The sequence below is a fragment of the Ceratotherium simum genome, chromosome 29 (assembly GCF_057802395.1).
Source record: "Ceratotherium simum simum isolate JZ-2026a chromosome 29, ASM5780239v1, whole genome shotgun sequence".
In the NCBI taxonomy this organism is placed as follows: domain Eukaryota; kingdom Metazoa; phylum Chordata; class Mammalia; order Perissodactyla; family Rhinocerotidae; genus Ceratotherium; species Ceratotherium simum.
Window position 1 is genome coordinate 6,613,924 of NC_141928.1, and position 25,797 is coordinate 6,639,720.

The 25,797-nt window shown below is 57.0% G+C and overlaps 1 protein-coding gene across 4 annotated transcripts in view; it reads right to left on the bottom strand.

Moving 5' to 3' along the window:
- Positions 1-25,797, bottom strand: part of ASS1 (argininosuccinate synthase 1) — a 54,805-nt gene that overhangs the window by 5,902 nt on the left and 23,106 nt on the right. For 3 of the 4 annotated variants that reach the window (XM_087418919.1, XM_087418917.1, XM_087418918.1), the window contains 7 exons: positions 24,722-24,792; positions 24,103-24,133; positions 18,930-19,020; positions 16,040-16,124; positions 15,390-15,454; positions 6,866-6,997; positions 252-403 (listed from right to left, as the gene is read on the bottom strand). In XM_087418919.1, coding sequence (XP_087275045.1) covers positions 252-403; positions 6,866-6,997; positions 15,390-15,454; positions 16,040-16,124; positions 18,930-19,020; positions 24,103-24,133; positions 24,722-24,792 — 627 coding nt within the window. Of the gene's footprint in view, positions 1-246; positions 404-6,865; positions 6,998-15,389; positions 15,455-16,039; positions 16,125-18,929; positions 19,021-24,102; positions 24,134-24,721; positions 24,793-25,797 lie in introns of all 4 variants that reach the window. The other variant, XM_014782259.2, reaches the window with a different exon arrangement.

Below are 25,797 nucleotides of genomic sequence, written 5' to 3' on the forward strand. Positions count from 1 at the left end.
CCACAACACCCAGCCAGGGTTTCCTGCGCCTCCTCGCAGCCCAGTGTCACCTCTCCTGATTCTACCTCAGGGTGATCACTGGGCTGGTGCCTTTCTCCCTGTCCAGCCCGTAAGTTCCACGAGGGCAGAGGTGGTGTCGACACTCTTCAGCTGAGCACGTGCTCAGGCCCGTCTTTGTGGAGAAGTCAGAAGAGACTCTGGACAGGAGGGTCTGTGCCCAGCTGTGGGCAGATGTGGGGCACCCACCTTACCAGCTCCTCATTGTAGAGGGACAGTGGAGACTCCCGGCCGAGGATGTACACCTGGCCCTTGAAGACAGACACCTGCACTGTCCCTTCCACGCGCTCCTGGGACTTGGCGATGCAGTGGCGGACAAATTCACACTCAGGGCTGTGCCAGAAACCTGCGGGGAGGAAAAAATGAGGCCGCTAGGGAGGCCCACGTGCTGCCTGCCTCGGGCCAGGGCACGGGGAGGACCGGGGCTCAGGAAGGGCACCCTGTGCCTCGCCCCGGCGTGGCAGACCATGAGCCTGGGAGGGCAGGCCTGCGTCTGCCTGTTCACTGCTGAGTTTGAGCACAACGCCCACTTGTAAACGACCCCAGCAAGGAACAAGCCCGTGTACCTGTCCTGTAACTTTGCAGGTCTCCTGGGTAAGGGGCGTCCCTGTCCCTGCAATGCAGTCACCTTCCAATGGTCAGGAGGGGAGCTAACCCACTGTGTTATGCCAGACCCGAGCCAGGGGCTGGGGACACAGTGGTGAAGGGACTCCTGTCCCTCGCCCACAGGGAGCTCAGTTTTATGAGGGCAGCAGACAGTCGTCAGCAGAAGACCTCAGGCAATACTCAGGCCGTGTCACCCGGGGCTGAGCGATAGGGGTGCCCAGCACGGGCAGCTGGGTGATGATTTGGGGTCAGGAAGACCATGTGTGCATGGCCGTCTTCCCCTGTGCCTCAGTTTCCCAATCTGTTGAGTGAGGATGAAACAGTATCCCCCCCCAGGACTAGTGGGCTTATTGCGTGTGGAGGCCCTGGGCTCCGGGGCTGCTGTGGACACTGGTGTCCCAGCCGAGAGCCGGGAAGAGCCCCACCCCTCAGGATGGGCAGGCCCCTTGGAAATCAGTGACCTGTCTTCTAGATACTGCTCATATTTTCATCCACAAATATTCTATTTTTACATAGTAAGCACCGGCATTGTGCTAAATTCTTTACCTGGACAGCTTAGCTCTTTGAATCCTCATAAACAGCCCCATGAGAAAAACTGTCTCAGCCTCTCTTTTCTGGGTGAGGAAGTGCGGCTCAGGGAATTGGAGAAACTTCTCCAAGGCGACACAGGCTGTCAGTGAGGGGCCTAGATCTGGCTTCAGTTGGCCCAAGTTGTAAGGACTCTGCTTCGTATGATAATCTTGGAGTTTTCCTGTCTGTGGCTGAACAACCTGCCCGGGCAGGAGGTGCCTGAGAAATGTGCTACCTCCTGCCGCCTCCTCCCTCCCTCCTCTTCCAGACCCCTAAGGCCAGGGAAGGCTGCGTGCTCAGTCCCCGTCTGCCCCGGTGCCGGAGCCGGCAGGCTCAGACCTGTGGACAGCCGTCTCCTCCCTAGTCTCTGCTGTGGGAGGGGAGGAGCGAGGGGCCGGCAGGCAGGCCAGGGCCAGGGGTGGGGGAGGGACAGCGCTAGGGGTTGGGTTTCTCTGAAACGGAGCTGGGAAGGTGAGCCCACCTGGGCAGCTGCGGGGCCAGATGGTGCGCGATCTCCTGCCCTGATAAAGGGCAGGGTCAGCCCCGGGCCTGCGGCTATTGTTGGAGGCCCAGGCCTCCAGGGGCACCTGCTGAGGCTCTCCGTGGGAAAGAGGAGCAGGCCTGCTCGGGGCTGGGGTCTGCTGGCTTGCAGAGGTGGGGGAGGGCCGGGCAGGGTGAGAAGACGTTGGGTCTTCACTCTCCGGTGTCCGGCCATTTGAGCTTACATCCCGGCCCCACCTTGTCAAGCAACGTATCCTCTTCGTGCCTCAGTTACCTCGTTTGCACAATGAGATAATATTACTAACTGCTCTCCAGGGGGCAGTGCAGATTCAATGAGACGATGCAGGCAGAGCGCTGAGCATTCTGCATTCCGATTTGAACACGATGACCTCTGCCAGCCCTCACTATATCCAGGGAGACAGACACCCAGAGAGGGAAAGAGCCTGTCCAAAGCCACACAGCGAGATTCTGAACAGCCCAGGTCTGACCGAGTGCTCCTGACTCTAGCCCAGACCCCCGTGGGAGGGGACACTGACCGCCCCCCCGTCCCCTGCCATGCCCCAGTGTCCTGGGCTCGGCTGTGCTTCTGCTAAGTCAGCACAATTAGACCATTAAGTTCTCAGGCTGAAGACAGGTGGGAGATGGAGCCGCGACAGGGGGACAGAGACCCCTGTGGGAGCACCTGGCCTGGGCTTATCTCGGGATCTCTCACCTCCACCCCACGGGGGTCTTCCACTCAGATTTCTCTTCCCAGCAGACCCAGCCTGGGGTGGGGACAGTGAGCCTGGCGTGCTGCATGGGGGAGACTGTGCACGCCCCAGGCATGTGGACGCACTGTGGGTGGGGCCTGGGGCTGGGCCACACTCTGCACTAATCGAGACGACAACTCTGTGCATTATACCCACTTTACTGCTGAAGAGACTGGGGCGAGGGGAGAGGAGGTGAGCTATGCCCCTAAATGAGATGCTCCATCAGGCCCCTCCAGGGTCTCTCAGGAGAGAGGCTGCTCCTGGACGGAGGGCGTCTGTACAAACCACATCCAGGCAGTTCAGGAAATCTGGGGATGGGGCAAGAGGAGAGGGAGATGGACAGCGGTCACAGTCGCCAGGGCATCTAGAACTGGGGCTGAGACAGGAGAGCTTCCCCGTGCCTCAGTTTCCCCATCTGTGCCCCAAGACCACAGGGGCTCTGAGGAAGCCAAGTGCCACAGCAGGGTGGCAGGCTCTACCACTGAGGAGCTGGACAGCTACTGGGAAGATACCTGGCCTCGTGCCCTTTATTTTACAGGAGGGGAAACTGAGGCTCAGGGAAGAGATAGACCTACCCAGGATCATAAACCTGGCCAGAGGCAGGGCCCCAGTCTTCTGCCTCCACGCTCAGAAACCTTGCCAGGCATTTGTACTTACTTAACGCCTGCTGGAACAGAGCTCCTCCACGCCAGGCACTGTTCTAGATACTTTACACATATTCATGCATTTAGTCCTCACTACGAGACAGGCGGAATTATCATCCCCACCCTTCAGATCAGGAAACTGAGGCACAGGAACAAGTAACTTGTTCACGCTAACTCCTAGCCTATGACATCTCTGTATCCCTAATGTGAGAAATCACATCAAACAGCCCCTCCGAGCAGTAGGGGGACAGGCTGCTGCCCGAGGTCAATGCTGACATCTAGGGGGGCCTGGATGTCAGGGGCAGCCGGGTAAAGGTAATTAATCAATAATAACCACCTGTGTAAGCCTCCAGTCCCCTCATGTCTTCCCCTTCTCCTCCACTCTAAGGGTTCGTTCCCTTTGAAACGTCCTAATCACTGTGACTCATTTTGGGATTTAGAGGGCTCGGTGGGTGACAAAGCAGTAACGCAACCCAGGCAGCCTGGTGCAGAGGCACCGAGCCTGCAGCGAGGGCCAGGCCATGCCGAGACACCAGGCTCCCCTGTGCATGTTGTCAGGCCCCTTGATCACCCCTCGCTAACGTCCCAGCCCACCTTCCTGCCCCCCAGGGACGTACCGGAGTGGCTGAGAACTTGGCCTCTGAAGCTGGCCTGTCCCGGGCTCAAAGCCCCGCTCACCAGCCGTGAAACCTCGGATAAGAGTCTTCACCCCTCTGGGACTCGGTTTCTCACCTCTGTGCAGCTCCGATTAGGGACTGCCCACCAGCGCCCCGCTCAGGGCCCCACAGCAAGAGAGGTGGTGCCATTCTATCCTGGGGGGGAGGCTGGCCGTGTGCTCCCAGCTTAGCCTCCACGAACGACCACCCCCTCCCCGGAGCAGGAGCAGCCCCGGGCAGGTGCTCTCCTCTGCTTCGCAGCCTGCCATGGCTTAATGACTCTCCCATTTTGTAACCCAAATCCACCTTTCAGCGTCGAAACCCCACAGAGCAAGAGCCTGCAGGAGACAATGGTATTTAAACACCTGTCTGTACCTGGGAAGGGGGACTTGGCTTCCAAGCTGCTGGGAACAATAGGAGGGAGAAATAACGCCAGCCAATAACCACCAAGCCCTCTAAATCCCAAGATGAGTTACAGTGATTAGGAGGTTTCAAAGGGAACAAACCCTCAGAGTGGAGGAGAAGGGAAGAGGCGAGGGCAATGGAGGCTTACCCCATGTAGTTATTAATATGAACTTTACCCGGGTCCCCCTGATGCCAGGCCCCCACAGATATATCAAGGTCCGCCTTAGGCAACAGCCTGCTCCCCCCAGCAACTCAGAGAGGCCGTTTGATGTAATTTCTCATCAGGAAGACATGAAAATTTTTTTATTTTTTGCTGAGGAAGATTTGCCCTGAGCTAACATCTATGGCCAATCTTCCTCTCTCTTTTTGTTTTGCTTGAGAAAGATTCACCCTGAGCTAACATCTGTGCCAATCTTCCTCTATTTTGTATGTGGGTCGCCACCACAGCATGGCTAATGAGTGGTGTAGGTCCTTGCCTGGGATCTGAATCTGTGAACCAGGGCTGCTGAAGTGGAACGCACCAAACTCAACCACTAGGCCACGGGGCTGGCCTCGGAGATGTGAATATTATGGAGCAGGGTCAGCAGTTTTCTGGAAAAGGCCAGATAGCAAATTTTATTTATTTGTTTTATTAGTGAGGAATATTAGCTCTCAGCTAGCATCAGTTGCCAATCCTCCTCTTTTTGCTGAGGAAGATTGGCCCTGGGCTAACATCCATGCCCATCTTCCTCCACTTTATATGTGGGACGCCGCCACAGCATGGCTTGACAAGTGGTACGTAGGTCCGAACCTGGGATCTGAACCTGCGAACCCTGGGCCACTGAAGCAGAGCACTGGAACTTAACCACTATGCCACCGGGCAGCCCCCAGATAGCAAATATTTTAAGGTCTGCAGGTCATTCGGTTGCAACTACTCAACTCTGCCATTGGAGCTCGAAAGTGGCCACAGACAATCTGTAAACGAATGAGTGTGGCCATGCCCAAAAAACTATTTATGGACACTGAAATTTGAATTTCCTACAATTTTCACATATCATGAAATAGTATTATTTTAAAAAATTTTCCCCAACCATTTGAAAATGTAAAAACTATTCTTAGCTCATGGGCTGAGCAAAAACGGGCAACGGTCTGGATTTAGGGACCCCTGTTATACAAGATGAGGGACGGATCTGGAGCCAGGAGGCCTGGATTCCAGCTCGGTGACAACAGGTAAGGCACGGACACTCAGTCTCCTCACCTGTAAAATGGGGACCCACCCATACCACATGCTAACGTCACCCACCAGTCAGTCCACGAGTGGGCGGGGCATGGGACCGTCCTGGTGATTTCCCACTTAAGATCTGGCTCCTGCAGTGCAGTGCCCGGGCCTGGAGCTGAGGTCTTGGTCAAGGGAGGCTTACTCTTGCTTTTTTTTTTTTTTTTTTTGTGAGGAAGATCAGCCCTGAGCTAACAACCCTGCTAATCCTCCTCTTTTTGCTGAGGAAGACCGGCTCCGAGCTAACATCTATTGCCAATCCTCCTCCTTTTTTTTTTTTTTTTTTTTTTTAAAGATTTTATTTATTTTATTTTTTCCCCCTAAAGCCCCAGTAGATAGTTGTATGTCATAGCTGCACATCCTTCCAGTCGCTGTACGTGGGACTCGGCCTCAGGATGGACAGAGAAGTGGTGCCTCGATGCGCACCCGGGATCCGAACCCGGGCCACCAGCATTGCAGCGCGCGCACTTAACCACCAAGCCACAGGGCCGGCCCCCTCCTCCTTTTTTTTACCCCCAAAGCCCCAGTAGATAGTTCTATGTCATAGTTGCACATCCTTATAGTTGCTGTATGTGGGACACGGCCTCAGCATGGCCGGAGAAGCGGTGCGTTCGTGCGCGCCCAGGATCCGAACCCAGGCCACCAGCAGCAGAGCGCGAGCACTTAACCGCTAAGCCATGGGGCCGGCCCTATTTTTTTTTTTTTTTTTTGCAAGATTCACCCTGAGCTAATATCCGTGCCAATCTTCCTCCATTTTCTAATATTTGAGCTGCCAGCACAGTATGGCTGCTAACAGAGCAGTGTACATCCATGTCTGGGAACCGAACCTGGGCTGCCGAAGCGGAGCATGCAGAACTTAACCACTAGGCCACCGGGGCTGGCCCAGGCTTTCCCTTGCTTGAGGCAGTCCATGTAGTCGTTCCAGGTTCTGCCTGGAGACAGCCTGGCCTGGGGTCAAACCCAGCTAGGCCACTTCTGGTTGTGTAACTTTGTACAAACTCCTTCTGCTCTGAGCCTCAGTTTCCTCATCTGTAAAAGGAGCTGACCGCAGCTCTCCTGGGAATGTTGGGACCCCCTGGGATCCCTCATGTCCCCTCACAGTGCCCAGCACCCGGCATGTGCAGGACAGAGGTTGGCTGCCCTACGGATGACACGCGATGCTTCCGTGGCCTTGCTGGAGTCATGGAGACGGCGGGTGACAGAGGCATCCGGACACCTTGGGGAGACTGGCGCATCTCCCCCGACACGTTGTGAACAAGGTAGGTCCCAGCATCCCCTCCTCACTCCCTCGTCCCCTGCCCTCACTCGACCCCTTTCAACCTACATCTTTCAGGCTCTGTCACGAAGATGGCGGCGGGCGAGGCGGGACCAAGGAGGGTGCCGTGCAGTAGGGGGCAGGGGACAGCGGCAGAGCCTACGCACCTGTGTACACCAGCTCCGCGAATTTCAGGCCCAGGCCTTGTTTGATTTTGCGCACTTCCCGATCCATGGTGAAGGCCTCGATGTCTAAATGAGCGTGGTAAAGGATCGTCCCCGCTGGGGTCTCGTAGATACCTAGCCATTTTTCCAGGCAGGGGGAAAAGGAGAAAAAAGAGAGAAACGTGTGAAACCCAAACTGTCAGCAAATGACAAAAAAAAAAAAAATAATAATGACTCGTCTGACAGGAGACAAGCCGGTCGGACCCATTCACTCCCAGCTTGCTGCAAAACTCATCTGTCATTATGTTCATGCTGGGGCCACGACAGTCCACTCTGTGGCTTGTGGAGAAAATGTCTAGATGCCCCCCTTTGAAGAGGCCCTCAGACGGTGGAAAATGACAGGGTTTTGGAGCCTCTCCCCCCTCCTTCCCAACGCATGCCCACCAGCCTGTGGCTGAAAACCTGTAATTAAACCGACTACAGTGGAGCTCAGGGCCCCAAATATCCCTTCCTCCCTTCCACCAGGGAGCCAGCGGAGGGGACGGCTGTGCACACACATGTACACGTGTGCACACACATGCCACCTTCGGCCAGCAGCTCCCCTGCAGCCACGTCTCTGCAGATAAATCCCGACTGGTGCAGTGGTGGAGGGGTTGCAATCGCCTGTGCTGACCCCACTCTACAGATGGGGAAACTGAGCCCGGGAGGAGAAAGGACACGCCTGAGGTGGAGGTGGGAACTGAGTCCAGGCCCCCGAGTCCCTGACTGCTGCTGTCGCTCACTGCCCTGTGGGTCAGCTGGTGATGGGGGCCTACACCGGGAAGGTTGTGCGAAGATGGTCTTGCTCAAGCCCCCTCTTCACACCGCAGGCCCAGTCCCTCCATTTGTCAAACAACCTGCTTGGATCAGATGGTCTCCAAAGTGACGTGGAGGCGCCCGGCCCCGCGCTGAGCGTGGTCCCAGGAGGAAGGTCTGATTGGCAGTGCCACGCTAGATCTGAAGACACTGAGGCGCCGGGCAGCAGAACTGCCGACGTGCACATGGCCAGACTCCCTCTTGCCCCAGCAGCGTGGCCTCTTGAATAAAGTTCGGGGGCACACGTGGAGCTGACCATGGGCAAACCAGCCCTGGGTCCACTTTCCTGATGGAGGAGAGGCCGTAACTGCCCCGTCCCCACAGTGCTACCCTGAAAGATGCCTTTCTTCCCACCACATACCCTTCCAGCGGTAAAGGGGCAAGGTTTCAGGTATCCTGAAGGTTTACCACCATCGTCTTTCCACACTGGCTGCTTTGTGAAACACAAAGGATCTGTACACCCACGTTCATGGCAGTATTATTCACAACAGCCAAAAGGTGGAAGCAACCCAAATGCCCATCAACAGATGATGGATAAACAGAATGTGCTGTATACACACATGGAATATTATTCAGCCTTAAAAAGGAAGAAGATTCTGACACATGCTACAACATAGATGCACCTGGAGAACATTATGCTAAGTGAAATAAGCTAGACACAAAAGAACACTTACGGTATAATTCCACTTATATGAGGTCCTTGGAATAGTCAAATTCTTAGAGACAGAAAGGAGCATGGTGGGTGCCAGGGGCAGGGGGAGGGGGAATGGGAGTTTGTATTTAACAGGTGCAGAGTTTCAGTTTGGGAAGATGAAAAAGTTCTGTGGATGAATGGTGGTGATGGTTGCACAACAACGTGAATGCACTTAATGCCACAGAACTGTGCACTTAAAAGTGGTTAAAATGGTCGATGTTATGTTATATATATTTTACCACCATTTAAAAAAATGCTTTCAAAAAACCCCAGAAACCGGAAAGGAGATTGTTTTCGAATCCAAAGGGGACATGGGCAAGGCTGAGTCTGATGTGAGTCTATGTGAATAGCCAGAAATTTCCTCCTCTGAAACTCCTCTAATCTTTGATCTTTATGTCTGGGAATCACGGGAATGTCAGAGCTTGAAGGAAAGGCCCTTTAGGGTCTCTCGGTGCCGTGTTCTCACGTCCTTCCAACTTTTAGCTGCAAACCCATTATTCAAACACAGTCCCAAGCAGAGGCTGAGCATACAGGTAGACAGCCCAAGCCCTGCTGGGGGGAGCGGAGGCCCCTCTACAAACCCTGGGCTCCACCAAGAAGACCCTAAAATGCCGAGCTGGTTCAACACACCAGTTTGACAGATGGGAAGACTGAGGCCCAGGAGGGAAGTGCCTTGCCCAAGGCGAGTCAGACCAGCATCTGGATCTCCCATCTCTGCTCCAGGTTGCCTCTCAGGGCCTTTGGCAAAGTGACCCAGTGCTTGCCAGAGCACGAAAGGGCCCACGCAGGTTCAAGGTGCCATGGCCAAGGAGGAAAGTCTGGGTTCTCACCATGGCTCCGCGGTGTGCCCAAGCAGAAAAGGGCTATTCTGGGGTGAGTCTCCCATCGGCAAACCCCTGATGTCCTGGTGTCAGGGGATGTGTGTCAAAGCCCCACCTAGAGACCAGGCGCTGATACGATTACAATGTGCCACAAAAGAGCCTGTCCCATGTCACTTGTGTGCTCACAGCTCTTGGGCAACCTCTGCTGTCCTGATGCAGCTGTGATCTTTTGGGGGGAAATGGCCTCCCCAGCAGGAAAACACCAACGTCCCAAATTTACGCCCCAGGCCCAAACCCTCAACTCCCTGGGCAGTCCCTCAGGCCTTCAGTGGCCTATTGCTACTCCTATAAATACAGTTCAAACAGGCTCTACCCTCCGTCTCTGCAGTGTGGCTAGGAGCCACGACCAGAGAGGGGCAGGAAGACTGCTGGGGGTGGAGACAGCTGGATGGCTGAGAAAAGCCACTGCTGACAGACGAGAACGGGGGCATGGAAAATCCACGAGAAGCAGACACAAGAGCTCGGCACGGGGGTCAGGCCACTCATGTGGGGGCAGCATGGTGCCACAAACAGTGGCTCTGATGGGCCCAGGCCATGGGAAGGCCCGATGGTTCAGCAGTCTGTTGACAAAGACAGACATGTGCAGACCTTTGGAAACACCTGCCTCCAAAATGGCAGAAATAACCACAACATGAGCAGCAAGTTTTCAGTTATCCTGGAAACTTTATCACCAAGAATAAAGTAATTTCCCAAGAGCCACGTAAAGTAAGACACTGACAACGGTGAACTGGTCTCCTCCCCGGGTTCGTACCAGGAACTCAGTATCTACTGGATTGGAAACGGGCCTTCTAATTATAAGCTTTGCCACCTTTTGGAAAAACCCCAAAACTTTCAAAGCCTGTCCTCCTGTTGGCACAGACAGTCGCAACAGTGCCATCCCGGGCGGGCCACTCAGGACCCCTCCTCATTTTCAGCTCCCAGGAAACTTGGCGGCCTCCCTGCTTTCCCGTCCTGGGCTGGGCCAGCTGGGGGCGCTGTCCAAGGTGTACTTGCAGGGCTGGGACTGGAGACCAGAAGTCCCACACAACTTATACCTTTACAGACAGTAGCCAGCTCAGCTTTGCTGTGTGACCTCGGCCAGCCTCAGCCCCCTCTCTGAGCCCCAGGCAACCTGTCTGGAAAACCGAGAAGGTTGCAAGTGTCGGCTGCTCTACCTTCTAACGTCCACCGAGACCCGCCTGAAGGTAAGTACCCAGACACACGGGCCACTTGGTGTGGTGTGCATACTGACGGTTTTGTCTCTAGAACACGGTAGCCACAGCCCCAGCATCACCTCCCAACAGTCCAGAGAGGGGACAACACCGGTGGTGTGCAGGGCGTGTGGAGGACATCTATACTCTCCAGCGAGGAAGAGGATGACTTGCCCACAAGCACCGCCCTGCTGGCCCATCCCAGCCATTCCCCAGGAAGAGCAGAGAGTGCCTGGTGGGCAGAGCTGCCCCTCCTGAGTCCTCAGAACCAGCCTCGTGGCTGTCAACCCTCCGCGGCACCGGAGGAAGAGTCGTGGGCAAGAAGAAAACCCACAGCCACGAAACACGCCAGCACAATTAATATTCCTGCTCCTTTTCTTAGAAGGTGTTAAAGTTAATTGTGCCTGATTGAAAAGCTTGTTTTCAGGTTGCTGCTGTTGTGTGTGTGTGTGTGTGTGTGTGTATTTTAAAGATCTTCCCTCTCCTCTCCACGGGGTTAGAGGGTACAGATGATTTCTGTGTATTTCTTCTGGAAAAAAATGACTTTAAAAAAACCAGTGACAGAAACCTGATGCTAAAAGACTATGGATTTGGGGCTTTTGACAGTCGGCATACAAACCACTGCGCAAAAAGAAGGAGGAAATGACAGCTGAGTCTCGGTGTCGCCGTGGAAGAGACAACAGACATCTTCAGAATGACACGCACAGCGGCTCCAAGTGTCTATTTTCATCTCCCCGTGTTTACAGGAAAAAGACAGAGGTGTCAGCGGTTCTCTGTGGAACAGCTTCAATCACACCATAATTACTGCCAGGGCGGCGGGGGGAAGAGTGAGGAGCTGGGGGCGCCGGGGTGGGGCGGTGGGGGGAGAGTGGACTGAGGAGGAAGAGGTGGAGACCAAAACAGATGCTGCTGCTTAAATTCTTCTCATCTGCTCCTGAGGCTGCCAAGTTAGCCCAGATGGAGCAATTTGGCAGAACTGAGTGGGTTCCACCAACTTAGCCGGGGGTCGGGGGTGGAAGTGGGGGTTAGGGTACCTGGACCGGAGGCTCTGGTCCTTTGGGAAGGCAGTACCCAGAGCGGCGGATTTGGAAAGGCCGGGGGAAGGGAGGCTGGCTGGGGCCCAAGGGCTCGCCTCTTAGGTACCAGGGCCAAGGATAGAGGCGGTTGCCATGGTGACAGGGAGGCAAGTCATTGTGGGTCTCTAGCCATCCTCTCTTTTCCTGGTGCCCTGCAGGCCCCACCCTGGGAATCAGGGTAGGCCTCTGGGAGAGCTAACACCTTTGCTTCACAGATCTCCCTCCACTTTCCATCTGGAACATTCCATCTGAGCAGATCCTCTGGGAGGCCTGGACAGGTGGATAAGTGAGTGGGCAGCCCTTGTTCCTTCTTAGCCAGAAAGGGGAGAAGTGAGGAGGAAGTGAGAGTGAGGGGGAGAGCGGGAGAGAGATGGAAGGGTGGAGGGAGAGGAAGAAGAGCTTTGGCTATGGAGGAGGAGGAGAAAGAGGCCGGCGGGCAGGGGTGAGACCCGGAGGGGCAGGGCTGGGAGGAGAGGGGTCACCCAGCGGCTGGAGAAGGAGGGAAGGTGAGTGGAAGGACAAGCCCTGGCTCCTTCCTGGCTGCCCTCGTGCCTGCCGGCCCCCCCTTCTCCTCCCCACTGATTTCATTTACTTCACTTAATTAGCCCCCCTCCGGAGTTAAAAAGATAATGTGATAATGACAGTGTGAACAGCCACAATACAGGAGAGCTACTCCGTCTGCAGCTTCCCCAGCCCCTGCCCCCTGACCCCATGGCCCCTGCGCTGCTGACCGGGCCACCCCGGACCCAGGGCCTAGCACTGCCCAGCTCCCTACCCATCCATCCCTGCCCCCTGGAAAAAAAAACAAGCCCTTAACGAATTTCAATTGCGAGCTTTGTAAAATCAATACAAATGACATTTTTCCTTGTACACCAAGATACAGACAATAGTGCCTTCCTGCTCTGCCCTCAATGTAATTGACAATTAGCAGCTTCTCCCATCACTGGCGACTTAATGAAAACCTCGTCGTGGGGGCATCCACAATGCCCTCATTTATTGCCCCTGCTTTCTTTCTCACAACAAATTACGGGGAGTAGAGAAATAAAAACAAGATATCAACCGAAAATTACCAAGCAACTTTCTTTTCTCACCCCCAAACCCAAGAAAATAGGCAAGTTCGAACTTCCAGAGGGAGATGGCGAGATCAACAGTCTGCCCCACCGTTGAGAGCTGGAGCTGCAGAGAGGGAAAGCAACTTGCCTAAGGTCACACAGCAAGTTCTTGGAGTCAGAATCCTGGTTGTCTTCCTGAAAGACTGTACAACTCTCGGACTAAATTCTGCGCTTTTCGGGGACAGCCCCCCACAGGCACACACAGAACCTGGGCCGAGTGAAGGCTGTGTTCTAGGAAACTTTTCCTGGGGGACGTGGGGGTAAGAAGCTGAGGGAGTCGGAACAGACTGCTAACCTCGAGGCTCTGATCTTCAGTGGTGGTGACACCCCCAGTTCTGGGGAAAAGGTAGAAAGTCTTCTGTCCAGGCACAGCGCCCACTATGGGTCAAGAGCTCTATGTATTTGATCCACACAGCAACCCATTTCACAGATGAGGAAGTCAAGGCCCGGAGAGACCAAGTTGCTTTCCCAACGGTGAAGGAGCCAAGATGGAGACTCAAATACAGCACCAAAGCCTGGACCCTCTACCCCGGCTCTTAAATGTGCCTCCTCCAGGTCTTCAGGGGCTCGGCCCCCAGACAACCCGCCACCGAAGCAGCCACCTGGGATGCCTCCTATATTCTCTCCCACGGCCCTGGAATGCCCCTGCTCTACCCTCTCGATTCTACATTCTACTAGTTGAAGCCTATTCTCTTGCCATCTCCTCCAGGATGCCTTCCCAGAATGGCCCAGTCCATGCCTGTATCACTACCTCCTTCAGCTCAAGTTTGCTGTCCCTATCCAGCAGGATGCCATTTCACAGGGTGACCCCAGGCCAGTCCTTATCTTTCCAATAAGGGAAGGCAATTCATTTTCACCGCAAGTGCCAATCCTGATCAACTGGTAGTGACTGCCTGCAGCACTGAGACACATCCACAATCAATTAATGATGCCTACCACAGGCACAGGAAGGGCACAACAGCAGGTGCCGTAGTGGACATCTCTGAGCCACACTGACAGCTCCCAGAGGGCAGAGGCTGCCTCTGCCCTTTCAGCATCCCCCAGGGGCCCACACCATTCACGGAGCGCATCCCCTGCTATACACGGGCTAGAACCTGGACCCCCAACTCCAGAATTCAAGCTCTCAGCCCTCCACTCCATGCCTCCCTGGGTTGGGGGGTCAGTCCTGGCCCTGCCACCAATGAGCCTGTGACTTTGAGCCTTGGTGTCCCCGTCTGCAAAATGAGGGTGGTGGTCTCTGGCTCCCCAAGGTCCCTCTGAGGTCTGCCGTGGATGGTTACATTGTGCTGGCTCCCAAGGGCAGACAGAGACAAAGGCACGTTTAAGCAGATGTTAATACAGGTGAGAGACAAAGGTAAGCCAGGATAAAGGAGCAGCTAATTGGTAAGATTGTTCTCGACAAGGCCTTCCCGAGGGAGTTTCAATTAGGTTGTTTCTCTTGGATAATAGCTGCTTCGAGGAGGAAAAAAACCACACGGAAGAGGCAAAGCGGCCGCTTCCCTCCCCTCCTCCCCGCGCTGTTGGAGAGAAATCCGAACAGGTCAGAGCCAGAATGATTGACTCCCACCCCTCAGCCTACACTACACTTGGGGAAACTGAGGCCTGGAGGTGACAAGCCCAAAGTGGTTGGGCAAGGCAAGGCAACCCTGGGGTGAGAACCCGGGCCTCCTGCCTCCGGGTCCAGCGCCCCTCTCTGACAGCTGAAATCTGCTCCCTTTGGATTTTAGAATCTTAGTAAAAAGGTCCTGAGGACAAAGGGCCCGACCTTGGCCTGGTTTTAAGTGGTTCTGTTATTTTTTTAAATTGACCCCCCAAGCAAAGCGATTTGAACACCTGCCAAAACAGCGGGCCCCAACACCATCACCGGTAGTCAAAAATTCAGGTACCCAGTTCAGGGGCTCTAACTGCTGAAAGCTTGCCCCCTCCCTCTGAGAGCTCCGAAGAACATTCATTTATCACAGACCAGCACTGCTTTATCCCAGACGCACAGGGACATGAGATCCCCTTGTATGCGGAAACTGAGTCCCGAAGGGGAGGGGTCGAGATGGCCCAGGGGGGTAACTGACAAAGGGCATCATGGGGCTCTGGTTACTAAGAGAAGACAGAGAGACCAACCTCTCCTCCCTCCCGGCCCAGCCAGAGGCAGATACGGCCAGGCAGCCTAGAGGCCAGCCAAAGTGGCAGCCACTCCATACGGAGGCAGAGGCCTGCTCATCCCTGGAAAACGGGCCCCGGGTGCCATGCCTGATCCTGGGACAGGCCCTCAGGCCCTGGGGGATCACGGCGCCCTTGCAGCCCATAGCACCCCGCCCCCCCCCCCCCCCCGGCACGATTCTCCCCTGCCCGGCCGGCCGGCCTCCTCAATGCAGACCTAATGACCATGAAATCGGGCCTGGATGGCCCGCCGCCAAACCTGGCCGACCCGCCCAGGGCGCAGAGAGGACCTCCGGGCCTGGCCCTGGCCTCCTCTCTCCTCTGAGCCTTCCCTGGACCCCCAGGCTCCTCTCTGCTGGTGGCACGGCTCTTCTCATAATACCCTAGGAAGTTGGTGGCAAAAGGCCTCACTTCACAGGGGGGAAACTGAGTCTGGTGGGGAGAAGGGACTTGCCCAAAGTCACCCCTATGGCGTGGAGTAGCACCCGAATGGGACAGGGATCTCAGGGGTCCCTGGGGTCTCTGGGAGCCGAGGAGCAGCCCCGAGGTGGGAGAGCAGACTCACCTCGGGACTTCATCCCGATGAAGCGGTTCTCCACGATGTCGATGCGGCCCACGCCGTGCTTGCCCCTGTGGGGAGAACAGAGTCACATGCTGCCACAGGCTTGGAGTCACATGCCACCCACCAGGCTGCCGCAGCTTGGGCATAGCTGTGCCCACCCAGAGCCACATGCAGGGCATCAGGCACCATCTCCGGACCCAAGACTCAGAGGACATCTGAGCCAGGTCACCTGGTCCAGCTGCCCATTGCACAAGTGGGGAAACTGAGGTCCAGAGAGGAAAGGGATTGCCAGGTCACACAGTGAGTTCAATTTGCAACTTGTTCCCTCTGTCCTGGGGCCTTGTGTGGCACCAGCCCTAACCACTGCTCATCTTTCCTTCTACCCTGGACTCAGATCCAGGCGAGGGCTTGGAGGCTCCAGCTGGACCATCCCTAGGGGGCTGCAGACCCCCTGGGGTTGTTACCTTCTGAGGCTGAGGGCCAATCAGGAGACCCCGTGCCTATGGGGCTGTGCCAAGGCTGCCTGCAGGACGCAGGCCTGTCCTCCTCGGTCCCTACACCTCGGGCTGTGACCACCGGCCACAATGGCCCGGGCCAGTGCTCGCCCGACGTGGGGGTTTCCCAGGAGGCCGAGCAGGGCTGCGGGCACTCACGCGACTTCGTTCAGGTACAGGAAGAGCTCCAAGGCCGTGTGGTGGGTGGTGCCGTCCTTGACATTGGTCACCTTCACGGGGACCCCTAGGGCGGGAGGAGAGGGCAGTGGGCCTGCGGGCTGGAGCTCTGGAGCTCCGCAGAGGAGCCTGTGCCTGCCGCCCCGCCCTCCCCTCCTCCTGCAACGCCTTAAATGGATGTGACAGATATGGAGTCCAAGTGACTCCCTGCAAAGCCCTGTGCAGGTTGAGGCCTGCCGGGGGGAGAGAAGGGGCGAGAACGCCCCCAGAATGAAAGGGAAAACGCAATAAAAACGCTCTCCCCCACCCTTCCCATTCTCTTTGCCCCTTTTGCATTTAGGGGCTGTGAAATTGGAACCAGGCCCTGAACTAATTGAATTTCACGCTCCACCATTGTCTTACCCCCGGAGCACCTTCTGTCCCACCAGTTACCCGGGGGCCGCCTGGCCGAGGTGCGCCTGAGCTCACACACATACACACACACACTCACAGGCCCCTGCCACGTCTGTCAGGCGGACCCCCGCACCCCCAACCCTGCACCCCAGGCCCGCACGCAGCCATCTGATTGATGGGGGTGAAGCGGTGCCCACTCCAGCAGGCGAGGTGTTGGAGGGGTCCGAGAATTCTGAGACGTCAGGGCTGGAGTGGCAGGAGGGCAGGAGGGAGGTGGCCGCGGCTCGGGGCAGGGAGGGCGCAGTCGAGGGGGGTGGTGGCAGGAGGGGGGGTTGTGGGTGGGTTCGGGGTTGACTTTGAATAGCAAGGGGCACTTTCTCGAGCGGTGTGAAATGAGCAATAAATGTATTAGGGGGCTAACAAGAGAGCTGTAACAGTGACAAAGAAAAGCTGTTCAAAGTTGGCGGCTAATCCCCCACCCATCTGCCCGGCTCATTACCATGTCGCCGGCGATCGGGTGCCAGTCAGGGCTCAATAGCGGCTTTCGAGTCTTTATTAGCAGGGCGCCGCTCGGAGGGCTTCACTCAAGGCGCTGTCAGCCCCGCCATTCTTAACCCCCATTTCCAGGGGTTTTATAACTTGGTTGTAAATTGCTATTAAATGTAAGTCTGCCCAATAATGAACCTTAAGCCCTTCTAGCCACCCCCGCCTCTCCCCTCTCCCTTTCTCTCCCTCCCCAGTCCTATTATGGCCTCTGCCTTGGACGGGGCCTGCCTGGAGAGGAGCTGACATTGTTGGTGCTGCTGCCAGAGAAAGCCTCTTAGCCTTTAAAATAGTTAATAATTAGATTAAAACTTCAAATAAATTAACTAGAGGGTGAATGGGGAGTGGTCGGGGGAGGGCTCCTCCTGTCTACTTTTTTTTTCCAGACAGTGCCCAGATCATTAAAATGGATCACGTCTCTTCTCTGGCTCAGCCCTCGGGCTACCCTATTGCTGGAGGAAAGGCTGCCAGAGCCTTGTGTCCGGGACCTTCCGCTGCCTCCTGCTCGCCTCCCTCCCACCCTCACTCGGGCTCCTGGGGGATCTGCTGGAGGTGCTGCTGGGTGCGCCCCACCGTCTTCTCAGCGATGAGGCCCGAAAAGGTCCACCGCCCTTGAACCAGGCCTGGGTCAGACAGAGCGGGCACTTAGAGCTCCAGCTGGCTGTAGGGGCCTCAGACCACGGGCCCTTTGGTTCCCAAGTGGTGTGAAATTCAAGGATTTGAACAGATGGGGGCACGCAATGAAGATGCCCACGGGCTTAGCCAGGCTCTTGGGAAAGGCCAGGAAGAGGCGGATTATTAAAGTACTAACAGGCTCTATTTCTCACAGTCTCATTCCACGTACCATACTTGGCACTTGTGAACATCATTTCTGTGGCTCATTTTATAGGTGAGTGAGCCTGAGGCCCAGAGGGGTGAAAATGGTTGTCAAGGTCACACCAGCACGAGAGAGAGCAGGGATCTGAACCTCGGCTTCCCTGACCCTGATCCTTGTTCTCTGAGGCGCCCTGGGAAAAGCCAAGCTTCAGAGCTCTCTCTCTGTTCCCTGCTCCAGCCCAGGCAGCCACCTTCTGGATGGAGGGGCCAGCCTCTTTGCATGGGCTTGGGATGCCCTCATGCCCCCTCTCAGTTCCTCCAGCTCCTGCCCAGCCCCACCTCCTCTAGGAAGCCCCCCTGATTTCTGCAGCCTCCTGGAAAGGTCCTCTCCTTGGACACCCCAAGCCCTCACTCTGAGCCTGGTCCTGCTCTCCCCATTACCAGGCACACCTTGCCTTCCCCTCTGTCCTCCAGGGCAAGAGGTGGCCCTGGTGCCAGGCTGGAGGCTGGGCACAAAGGCCAGGCCAGCAATTGCTTCTTGCTGATAGCAGCGAAGACGAGGAGAGCACGACACCCCCACTGCCAAGGGAGCAAGAGAGGCAGCAGCTTTGAACTCGGGGGCAGGGGTGGGTAGGACATCCAACAGCTAACGTGGGACTAGCTGAGGGGCCTGAGCCTGGCTCTTTAAGATCTGCCATTTACCAAGCACCTCCTCGGGGCCGGGCCCTGTGCTGGATCCTTCCCATACAGATCTCGTTCTACACCCTGAAAACACCAGTGCTCTTTTAACTCCAGTGTACAGATGAGGAAACCGAGGCCCAGGAAAGTGGAGTGACTTTCCCAAAGTCACTGCTTAGGGACTGGAATGCTCTTGCTCTGGACCCAGTGCCCATGAGCCCATGTGACCAGCAGTCAAGTGCTTTCCTCTCAAGCCTGGAGGCTTCCACGGGTCATGCCATGGGGGAAGGGGATAGCTGGGAACCCCTGAAGCCCCTGTCTGAACTCCGGCTTCCAGGAATGCAGAGGGATGCAGAGGGCTTGTGCCCAGGCTCCTGGGTGAGGGGAAAGGAGCCAGGGCCCCAGAGTTCACTGCCTCGAGCCACAAGAGGTGGGTGCCTACCTTGCTTAAACTCGATCTCAAGGATGTCAGGGCTGTTGGGAGCTTTGGCCGGGTCCTGGGTCTTCGTGTAGAGGTTTGGAGGTGCTTGGTTCTGATGAAAGACGAAAGAGGTTGGAGGATGGGGTGTCCTGGGCCAAGCCATGCCATGCCACCCCTGGACACCCTGCACCCCAGCTCCTGCAGAGATCTGCACCCCTCTCCAGGACCAGGGGGCTGCAGCATGTGCCACCGGCTGGCACAGTCCAGCAGCCTCCCAGCCCCCCGCCTGGAGCCAGCCCCGCTTGCCAGGGGCCTGGGAAACAAAGGGCTCAAGAAATCAGACAATTTTTCCCCTCAACTTGATCTCATCTTTTCCTTCGACGCCCCCACAGCTGGAGGTAGAATAGCAGGAGAGGAACAAGTCAGGCAGGAAAAGTGCGACTTCGGAGGAGCGAGGCGGCGTTCGGCGGGCTGCCTGGGAGCGGGTGCGCACACTCTCGCAGGCACCGGGAATTGGGGTTTATTCTGCGCTGACCGCAAAGTAATGACTATGCGTGACCCCAGCAGGTGCTCCAGCGGGCAGAGCCCTCCCCGGGGTCCCCGAGGTTAACACTCACAGGGAGAAAAGAGAAGAGCCAAGCAAAAACCCATTTGAAAACACATCAACCTTTATGTATATTTTTTCTTGGGCGTGTTGGGAAATGGGCCTCTCGTCTTGATGCAGCGGTGGAGGGGCCGCTGGCTGCCTGGAACTCTTAGAACTCCCTCCCACCTCTTGAGGCCCCGGCCCCCCTAGGCTGCAGCTTGGACCCTTGCCACGGTGGGGATGGGGCCTCTGGGGCCTGACTGCTGAAGTCCCTCCTGTGGGCATCCTGGGCCCAGCTGGTGGTGTCACCTGCTCACATCCTGGGATGTGTAGTCCCTTAAATCTGTGCTTTCAAAGCCCTGCAAACATTCACATGTCACTTTCCATCCGCAATTGCTTTTTCTTTGCAGCGGCCCTGTTTGGTAAGAAGGTCAAGGGCTGTTAGCCCATCTACAGATGAAGAAATAGAGGCTGAGGGGGACGGGCCGTTCTGTGCAGCATGGACCCCATGGCACAGGGCAGGGACCCCCCCCGAGGCCCTCAGCAAATGTGTGTTGGATTTTAGAGGGGTGGAAAAGACCCCCAGAGCCTGGAGTCAAGACCTCAGGCTGCAAGGCCTTGGGCAAGCTGCTCCACCTCCTCGAGCCTCGGTTTCCTCATCTGTGAAATGGGGGACATGATGCCTGCCCTCGACTCTGTTACAATTTAAGCATATGGACAGTTTTTGTGTCTTTTGCTGGATGTGAAAATCACCCAAGGAAATGTCCAGAAGGCCAGGTGCCAGCTGTCACCTGCTCTGCAGGTGGGAAGGACAGCTGGTAGAACCTCCTGGTGATGCTCCCCTCTGAAAAGAGCCCCTCCAGGAAAGGTGGGGCCACCAGAAATGCCTCTGTCCCTCCATCTGCAGTCACTTTGCCTGCTGGATCTACATTAGGGAGACCAACCATCCCGGTTCCCACACCCCGAGAAACCCCTCGGTCCTGGGCAAACTGGGACAGCTGACCCTGCCAGCAATACTTCTGAGCTCAGACGGGGCCTGAGATGGAGCCCCCACACCTCCAAAGTGCTGTGTGACTCGGGCCAGCTGCCTCCCTTCATCTGTTTCCATTTGTGCAGCAGGAACAAGGACCCAGAACCGACCTCAGAGATACACCCAAGGAAGAGGAAGGTCGTTAAGGACCCCCAGCCTGATGCCTCCATGGACCAGATAGGAAACCAAGGCCAAGGAAGCAGCTTGTCCAAACCATACTGCCATCCCCACAGCTGTGGGAGCCAGCCCCGCACTCTGGACTCCCTGTCCAGTGCTCTTTCCATCTCCCCACACTGTTTCCCAGCTGCTTTAGCAGCCTGAGTGCTGGGAAACAGCGTGGGGAATGTGGCCAGAGAGGGCCAGCATCGTCAGCCACGGGGAGGACGTCAGGGCTGGTTTCAACCACTGCCTTCCCTGGGCACAGACAGGCCCCAGGCCATCCTCAGCCAACAGGCACCGTGAAAGAGGGCTTGGGACTTCTGGGTGACTGACACAACTCTGAAGCCCCTTCCCCACCTGCCTGGGGCGGCTCACGGACCCCCCAGCCCAGGCTGAACTCAAACCAGGGTGCCCGAGCTGGGGACCCCACTCCTCCACCCAAGCCCACCGCCTCCCACCTCCACCTGCGCAGTGTCTGACCCTCCTTTTCAATCTGGTGCTTGTCACCTTCTCCCACCACACTTCTTAACGGAGTCCCAAACAGGACGAGAAGGAGAGAGGCGGTGGGAAGACCCCGCAGGACAGCGTCCCCGAGACGCCGCGGTGGAGGTCAGAGACAGCTGTCGGCGGCTTCCGACACCCTGACAGCGCCGATTAAATAAAATAGCTAAATAGAAATAAAGTGACACTTGCTTTGCATTCCAAGGTGGCTCAGCCTGCCTTCTTTTTACTCTCCATCCTAAAAGCACAGTTCAAATGACAAATAGTTTGTTGCCGAGTATCAATACCATCTATTTATCCACCCCAGTGGGAGGCCTCACTTCCAATGTCATATGGGAGGGGGGTTGAGGGGGAGGGAAGAGAGTGAAGGAAAAAAGAGAGAGAGAGGGAGTAGGGGGGGTGGGGGGAGAGGGCGAAAGAAAGCATGAAACAGGGCCGGGAAGGAGAAATTGGAAGCAAATGGCCCATGAACTAAACCATGATGCAGAGGCATGATCGATGCTGCAAATGGTTTATTCATCCATCAGATATGGCGGGCCGGCGACTGAATGAACTCTTTCACTGTAGGCCGTATGAAGTTAAAGCAAGTAAATTTCTATCTTTCTTCGCATTAGCTGCCTCATTGCCCCTCAATCAGCCCTCACGGAGGCAGAAAATGGCTCCGCCATCTGCCTGCAAACCCTCCCTTCCGCGGGTCTCCGGGCTTTTTTTGGAGAGGGGGAGGGGGCACCGGTTCCCGTAAGCTCTGTCTCCCCGGCTCCTGGGGTGCAGCGTTTCTCCACTGTGGAGGGTGCACCCCGGCCCCTAGCTGCTGCCTCCTCGTTCCTGGGATCTAGGGGTGACGATAGGAGGACCACCTACCCCCACGCACACGAGATCCAGAGATGCAAGGATGTATAGTGGCGGGGAGGCCCCTGGCAGGCACAGGTGCCCACAGGGCAGGCCGGGAAAGCCGGCTCCTGGGTTCCTCGGCCCGACCCCACACTTCTCCATGGGAATGCTTCCCCTCCACTGACACCCCGCCCAGCCTTTCCTGCCTGGCGAGAGTGATTCTGAGAGGACCTTGGCCCCTTCCTCCCAAAAGAATCTTAGCCGGCCTGAGGATGGTGAGCAGGACCCCCGGCTCCATGACTGAGGCCATGCTCTGTGCCAGGGACAGGCCAAGCGCTTTCGATGATCCAGGAGGGAAGTGCTGTGGTTTCCCACTGCATGAGGAATCAGAGGCCCAGAGAGGCTGGGTGACTGGCCCACGGTTGCACAGCCATAGAGGCAGTCAGGATTCAGACCCGGGTTTCGGATCTCTGGGACCTGAGCATTAACCCTCCTGCCTTGATGGTGGCAGAATCCTTAAAAAGACACTCTCTAGCATGTACTTATCCATCCACTGCCCTCATAAGACAGGATCCCTGAGAGATGGGGAGACCTGCTCATGGTCACACAGCGACCTGTACCCCAGCACTTCGCGGGGTGACTTCCCCTCTGGCCTCGGCTCTGCTGGCCCCAGTCCTGAGGTGAGAGCCACAGGCGGCTTGAGAAGGCGTGGGAGAGGTTTCCCAGCATGCTCCGGGCCCAGCAGGCCAGGAGGACATCCCGCCTGCAAACCACTCTGCTCAGCTCAGCCTCTCCCGCCCCCTGGGTGCTGACTGACTGGCTAATTAGGGGTGGCTGGCCCGAGTGTGGTGGGGTCAGCGGAGCATGAACTGGAAAAACCTGTGGCCAGCGGGCAGCAGCCCTGTGGGGCCATCAGTTCCCAGGGGGCAAGGGTGTGGGCTCTCTTGAGTGACACGGCTGGGCCCAGTGGAGTGAGCAGGGAGGGGGAGCAGGCGTGGGCAGTGGGGGAACCTCAGAGGCCAGAGGGCCAGCTCCCGCAATGGGGTGACTCTCATGGAGCAGCTGGTGCCCTGGGGCAAGTCACTTCTCCTGACCTCGGTTTCCTTATCCACAAAATGAGGCTGCTCACAGCTGGGAGCCGAGGAAGGTGAGCCGGGAGAAGGCTAACCCCAGGCCTGGGCACAGAAACCGTCACTGGTCCGTGTTATATTATCGCCAGCGTGGCCCCTGTGCGGGAGCCATCCTGGGACCCCTGCCCGGCAGGGCTCCAGCTCTCCCCACCCTCCCCAGGCCACCCGGGCATCCTCCCCTCCAGCTGGCCTTCTAGGATCCCCAGGCTCAGCTGCCTGAGCACCCCCCAGCACTCTTCTTCCCTAACAGCAGACGGGCAGCCCACCCCACCCCCAAACCAGCCGCCCGCCCCGGTGTGGGGCTGAGCCAGGGGATGGAGACACATTCCCTCCAGGACAAAGAGATTTTTCTCTTCCCAGGATAGATTTCGCCCTGCCTCCCCCATCTCCCACGGTGGGCAGGGGGAGACACAAAGGGAAACCCCCCAGGGAGAGAAATCCTAAACTTCAAACGGGGCCGAGGCCCAGCCCGGCAGGCCCAGGAGGCTGGGGACGGGGATCAGGCCAGCCTGCCGCGGGCGGGCGCGGAGCACACACCAGACAAATGGGTCCTGAGGCTCGAGTCTGTGCCACCTCCCCTCCCCCGACAGCGGCAGTCGCGGCCTGAGAGCTGGTGGGCACAGGCTGGGCCCTCCCACGAGCGCCTCATCCGCCTAATTGCTTCTTTATTGTCTCACAATCACACTCGCTCTCCGCCGCCCTGAAATATTTCCTTCCCCTATTCATCCCAGTGGCAATTAGAAAAAGAGCGCCAGGGAAGGGGGGGTCTTAAAACGCAGCGCGGAGTGGGCAGGCGAGGGGGCCCGGTGGCGAGGGTCGGGGAACACAGGCAGGGCTTGGCCCCAGCCCCACGCCCGGCCCCCGTGAAATTTCAAATTAGGCTACAAACACATCAGCCGGCATCGGCGCGGAACAGCCACCACCACAGACGGCGGCTTGGAGGAGATGGGGGATTACCTTGGGGTTCTCCAGGATCCCAGCCTCGTAGCTGCAGGGGGAGAGGGAAGACGGGGGTCAGTTGGGGAGGGCAGAGGGACACAGCTATGCCATGCACACTCCCCACACCCCCCAACACGAGTCCAGTCTGTCCTTTTCTCTCTGCCCAACAACTGCTGCCAACCCTGCCTGGAACATTCTGGGCCCACCACGGTTGCCTGCAGGAGCTGCAGGCTGCATGGAAGGGCCCGGGGCATTTCCTTCAGTCTTCTGGGGCACAGCCCCGAGCTCCACATCTGGGGGGACTTTGCACATGCTGTTCCTTCTGCTTTAAATGCTCTTCCCCACACCCTGGCTATCTCTCTTCATCCTTGAGGTTTTAACTGCGAATGCCACCTCCTCAGGGAAGCCCTCCCTGATAACCCAGTTGACGCCAGGCGCCCATTGTCTCCCCCCCGGCACTCAGCACAGCTTCAACGAGAGCTGTGAATGAGTTGAGTAAGAGATGGTCTGTCCTCCCCGAGGCCCCCCAGGCTCCGTAAGGGCAGGGACCACGTGTGTCGGGTCAAAACGACACCCCGGCCCAGCACAGGCAGGTGCCCTCTGACGGACAGAGGTGGACAGCTGGGTCATGTCTTACCTGATGTGCATGAGGTTCTCGTCCATGCTCCACGGGCTCTTGGGGGTGACGGGGATGGGGATTCCGTGTTGCTGGAGGCAAGAGTGACACAGAGCAGGCGTGAGGGAGCTTGAATTGGACGTGAGGGGCAGGACCGGCGGCCCTGGTTTTCTTCCAAGGTCGCAGACATCCTCAAACTCTGGCCCCCATGCAGTCAAGACTCTGGCCTCGTCTGTCTCCCCAGCCTGCCTGGGGAGGGCGTGAGGGCCCCATCGCTGGACGTGCCCATGCAGAAACTACCAGACCGTGTGTCTGATATGTTGCAGAGCGAATGCTGACCCTGGAGCTTCCTTCCAGAAGGTTCTCTGAGTCTACACTTCAAGGGCCCCTGAAGCACTGTGAGTGCGCCAGGCACTGCTCCGAGGGTCTCCCAACACTGCTCACTGGTCCCAACCACGACCCTGTAAGCTGGGGGCTGGAATGGACCAAACTTTCACCAAGGATCTCACCCAGGGTGTCTGTGCCCACACGGGTGCTTCGTGTTGACCCAAGGAAAGGAGAGATGCCCACAAGTGCCTCTAGCTCATGGCACTTTCTGGAAACCACCCATCTCCTCCTGTTCAGCACAATCGCCACACACATCCCTCTGCAACCCTGAAAGGGGACAACTCGGGCAGATCGCCCCATCCTCCCCATTGGTTCTGACTATGTTTTGCTTCCCAAATGATCCATCCATGGTTCAAGGAGAAAACCCATCGCCCCCGGAGACCCTGCGCCTGAAAGGCTGTTGGCGACCACTTTGAAGGCCCACCTTACTCAGCCTTTTGGATTAAAGATGAGGCTGGTTCCCTGAGTGGCCCCGTGCTGCCCTGGCTGACACCTGGTTAGAATCCAGCACAGGCACTGCATTCTGCCTGCTTCTCCTTGTGCTAACTGGGCACAGAAGGCAGCTGAGTGGCTCAGCCCGGCCCCTTTAAGCCAGGGAGACCAGATACTCTGCCCACCAAGCCCCCTTTCAGAGCCTCGGCCTGCGTGGCTCCCAGAACCTGGGAGGCTCCAGCCTCAACAGCATCCACTGGCATCTTCCCCTATCCCTC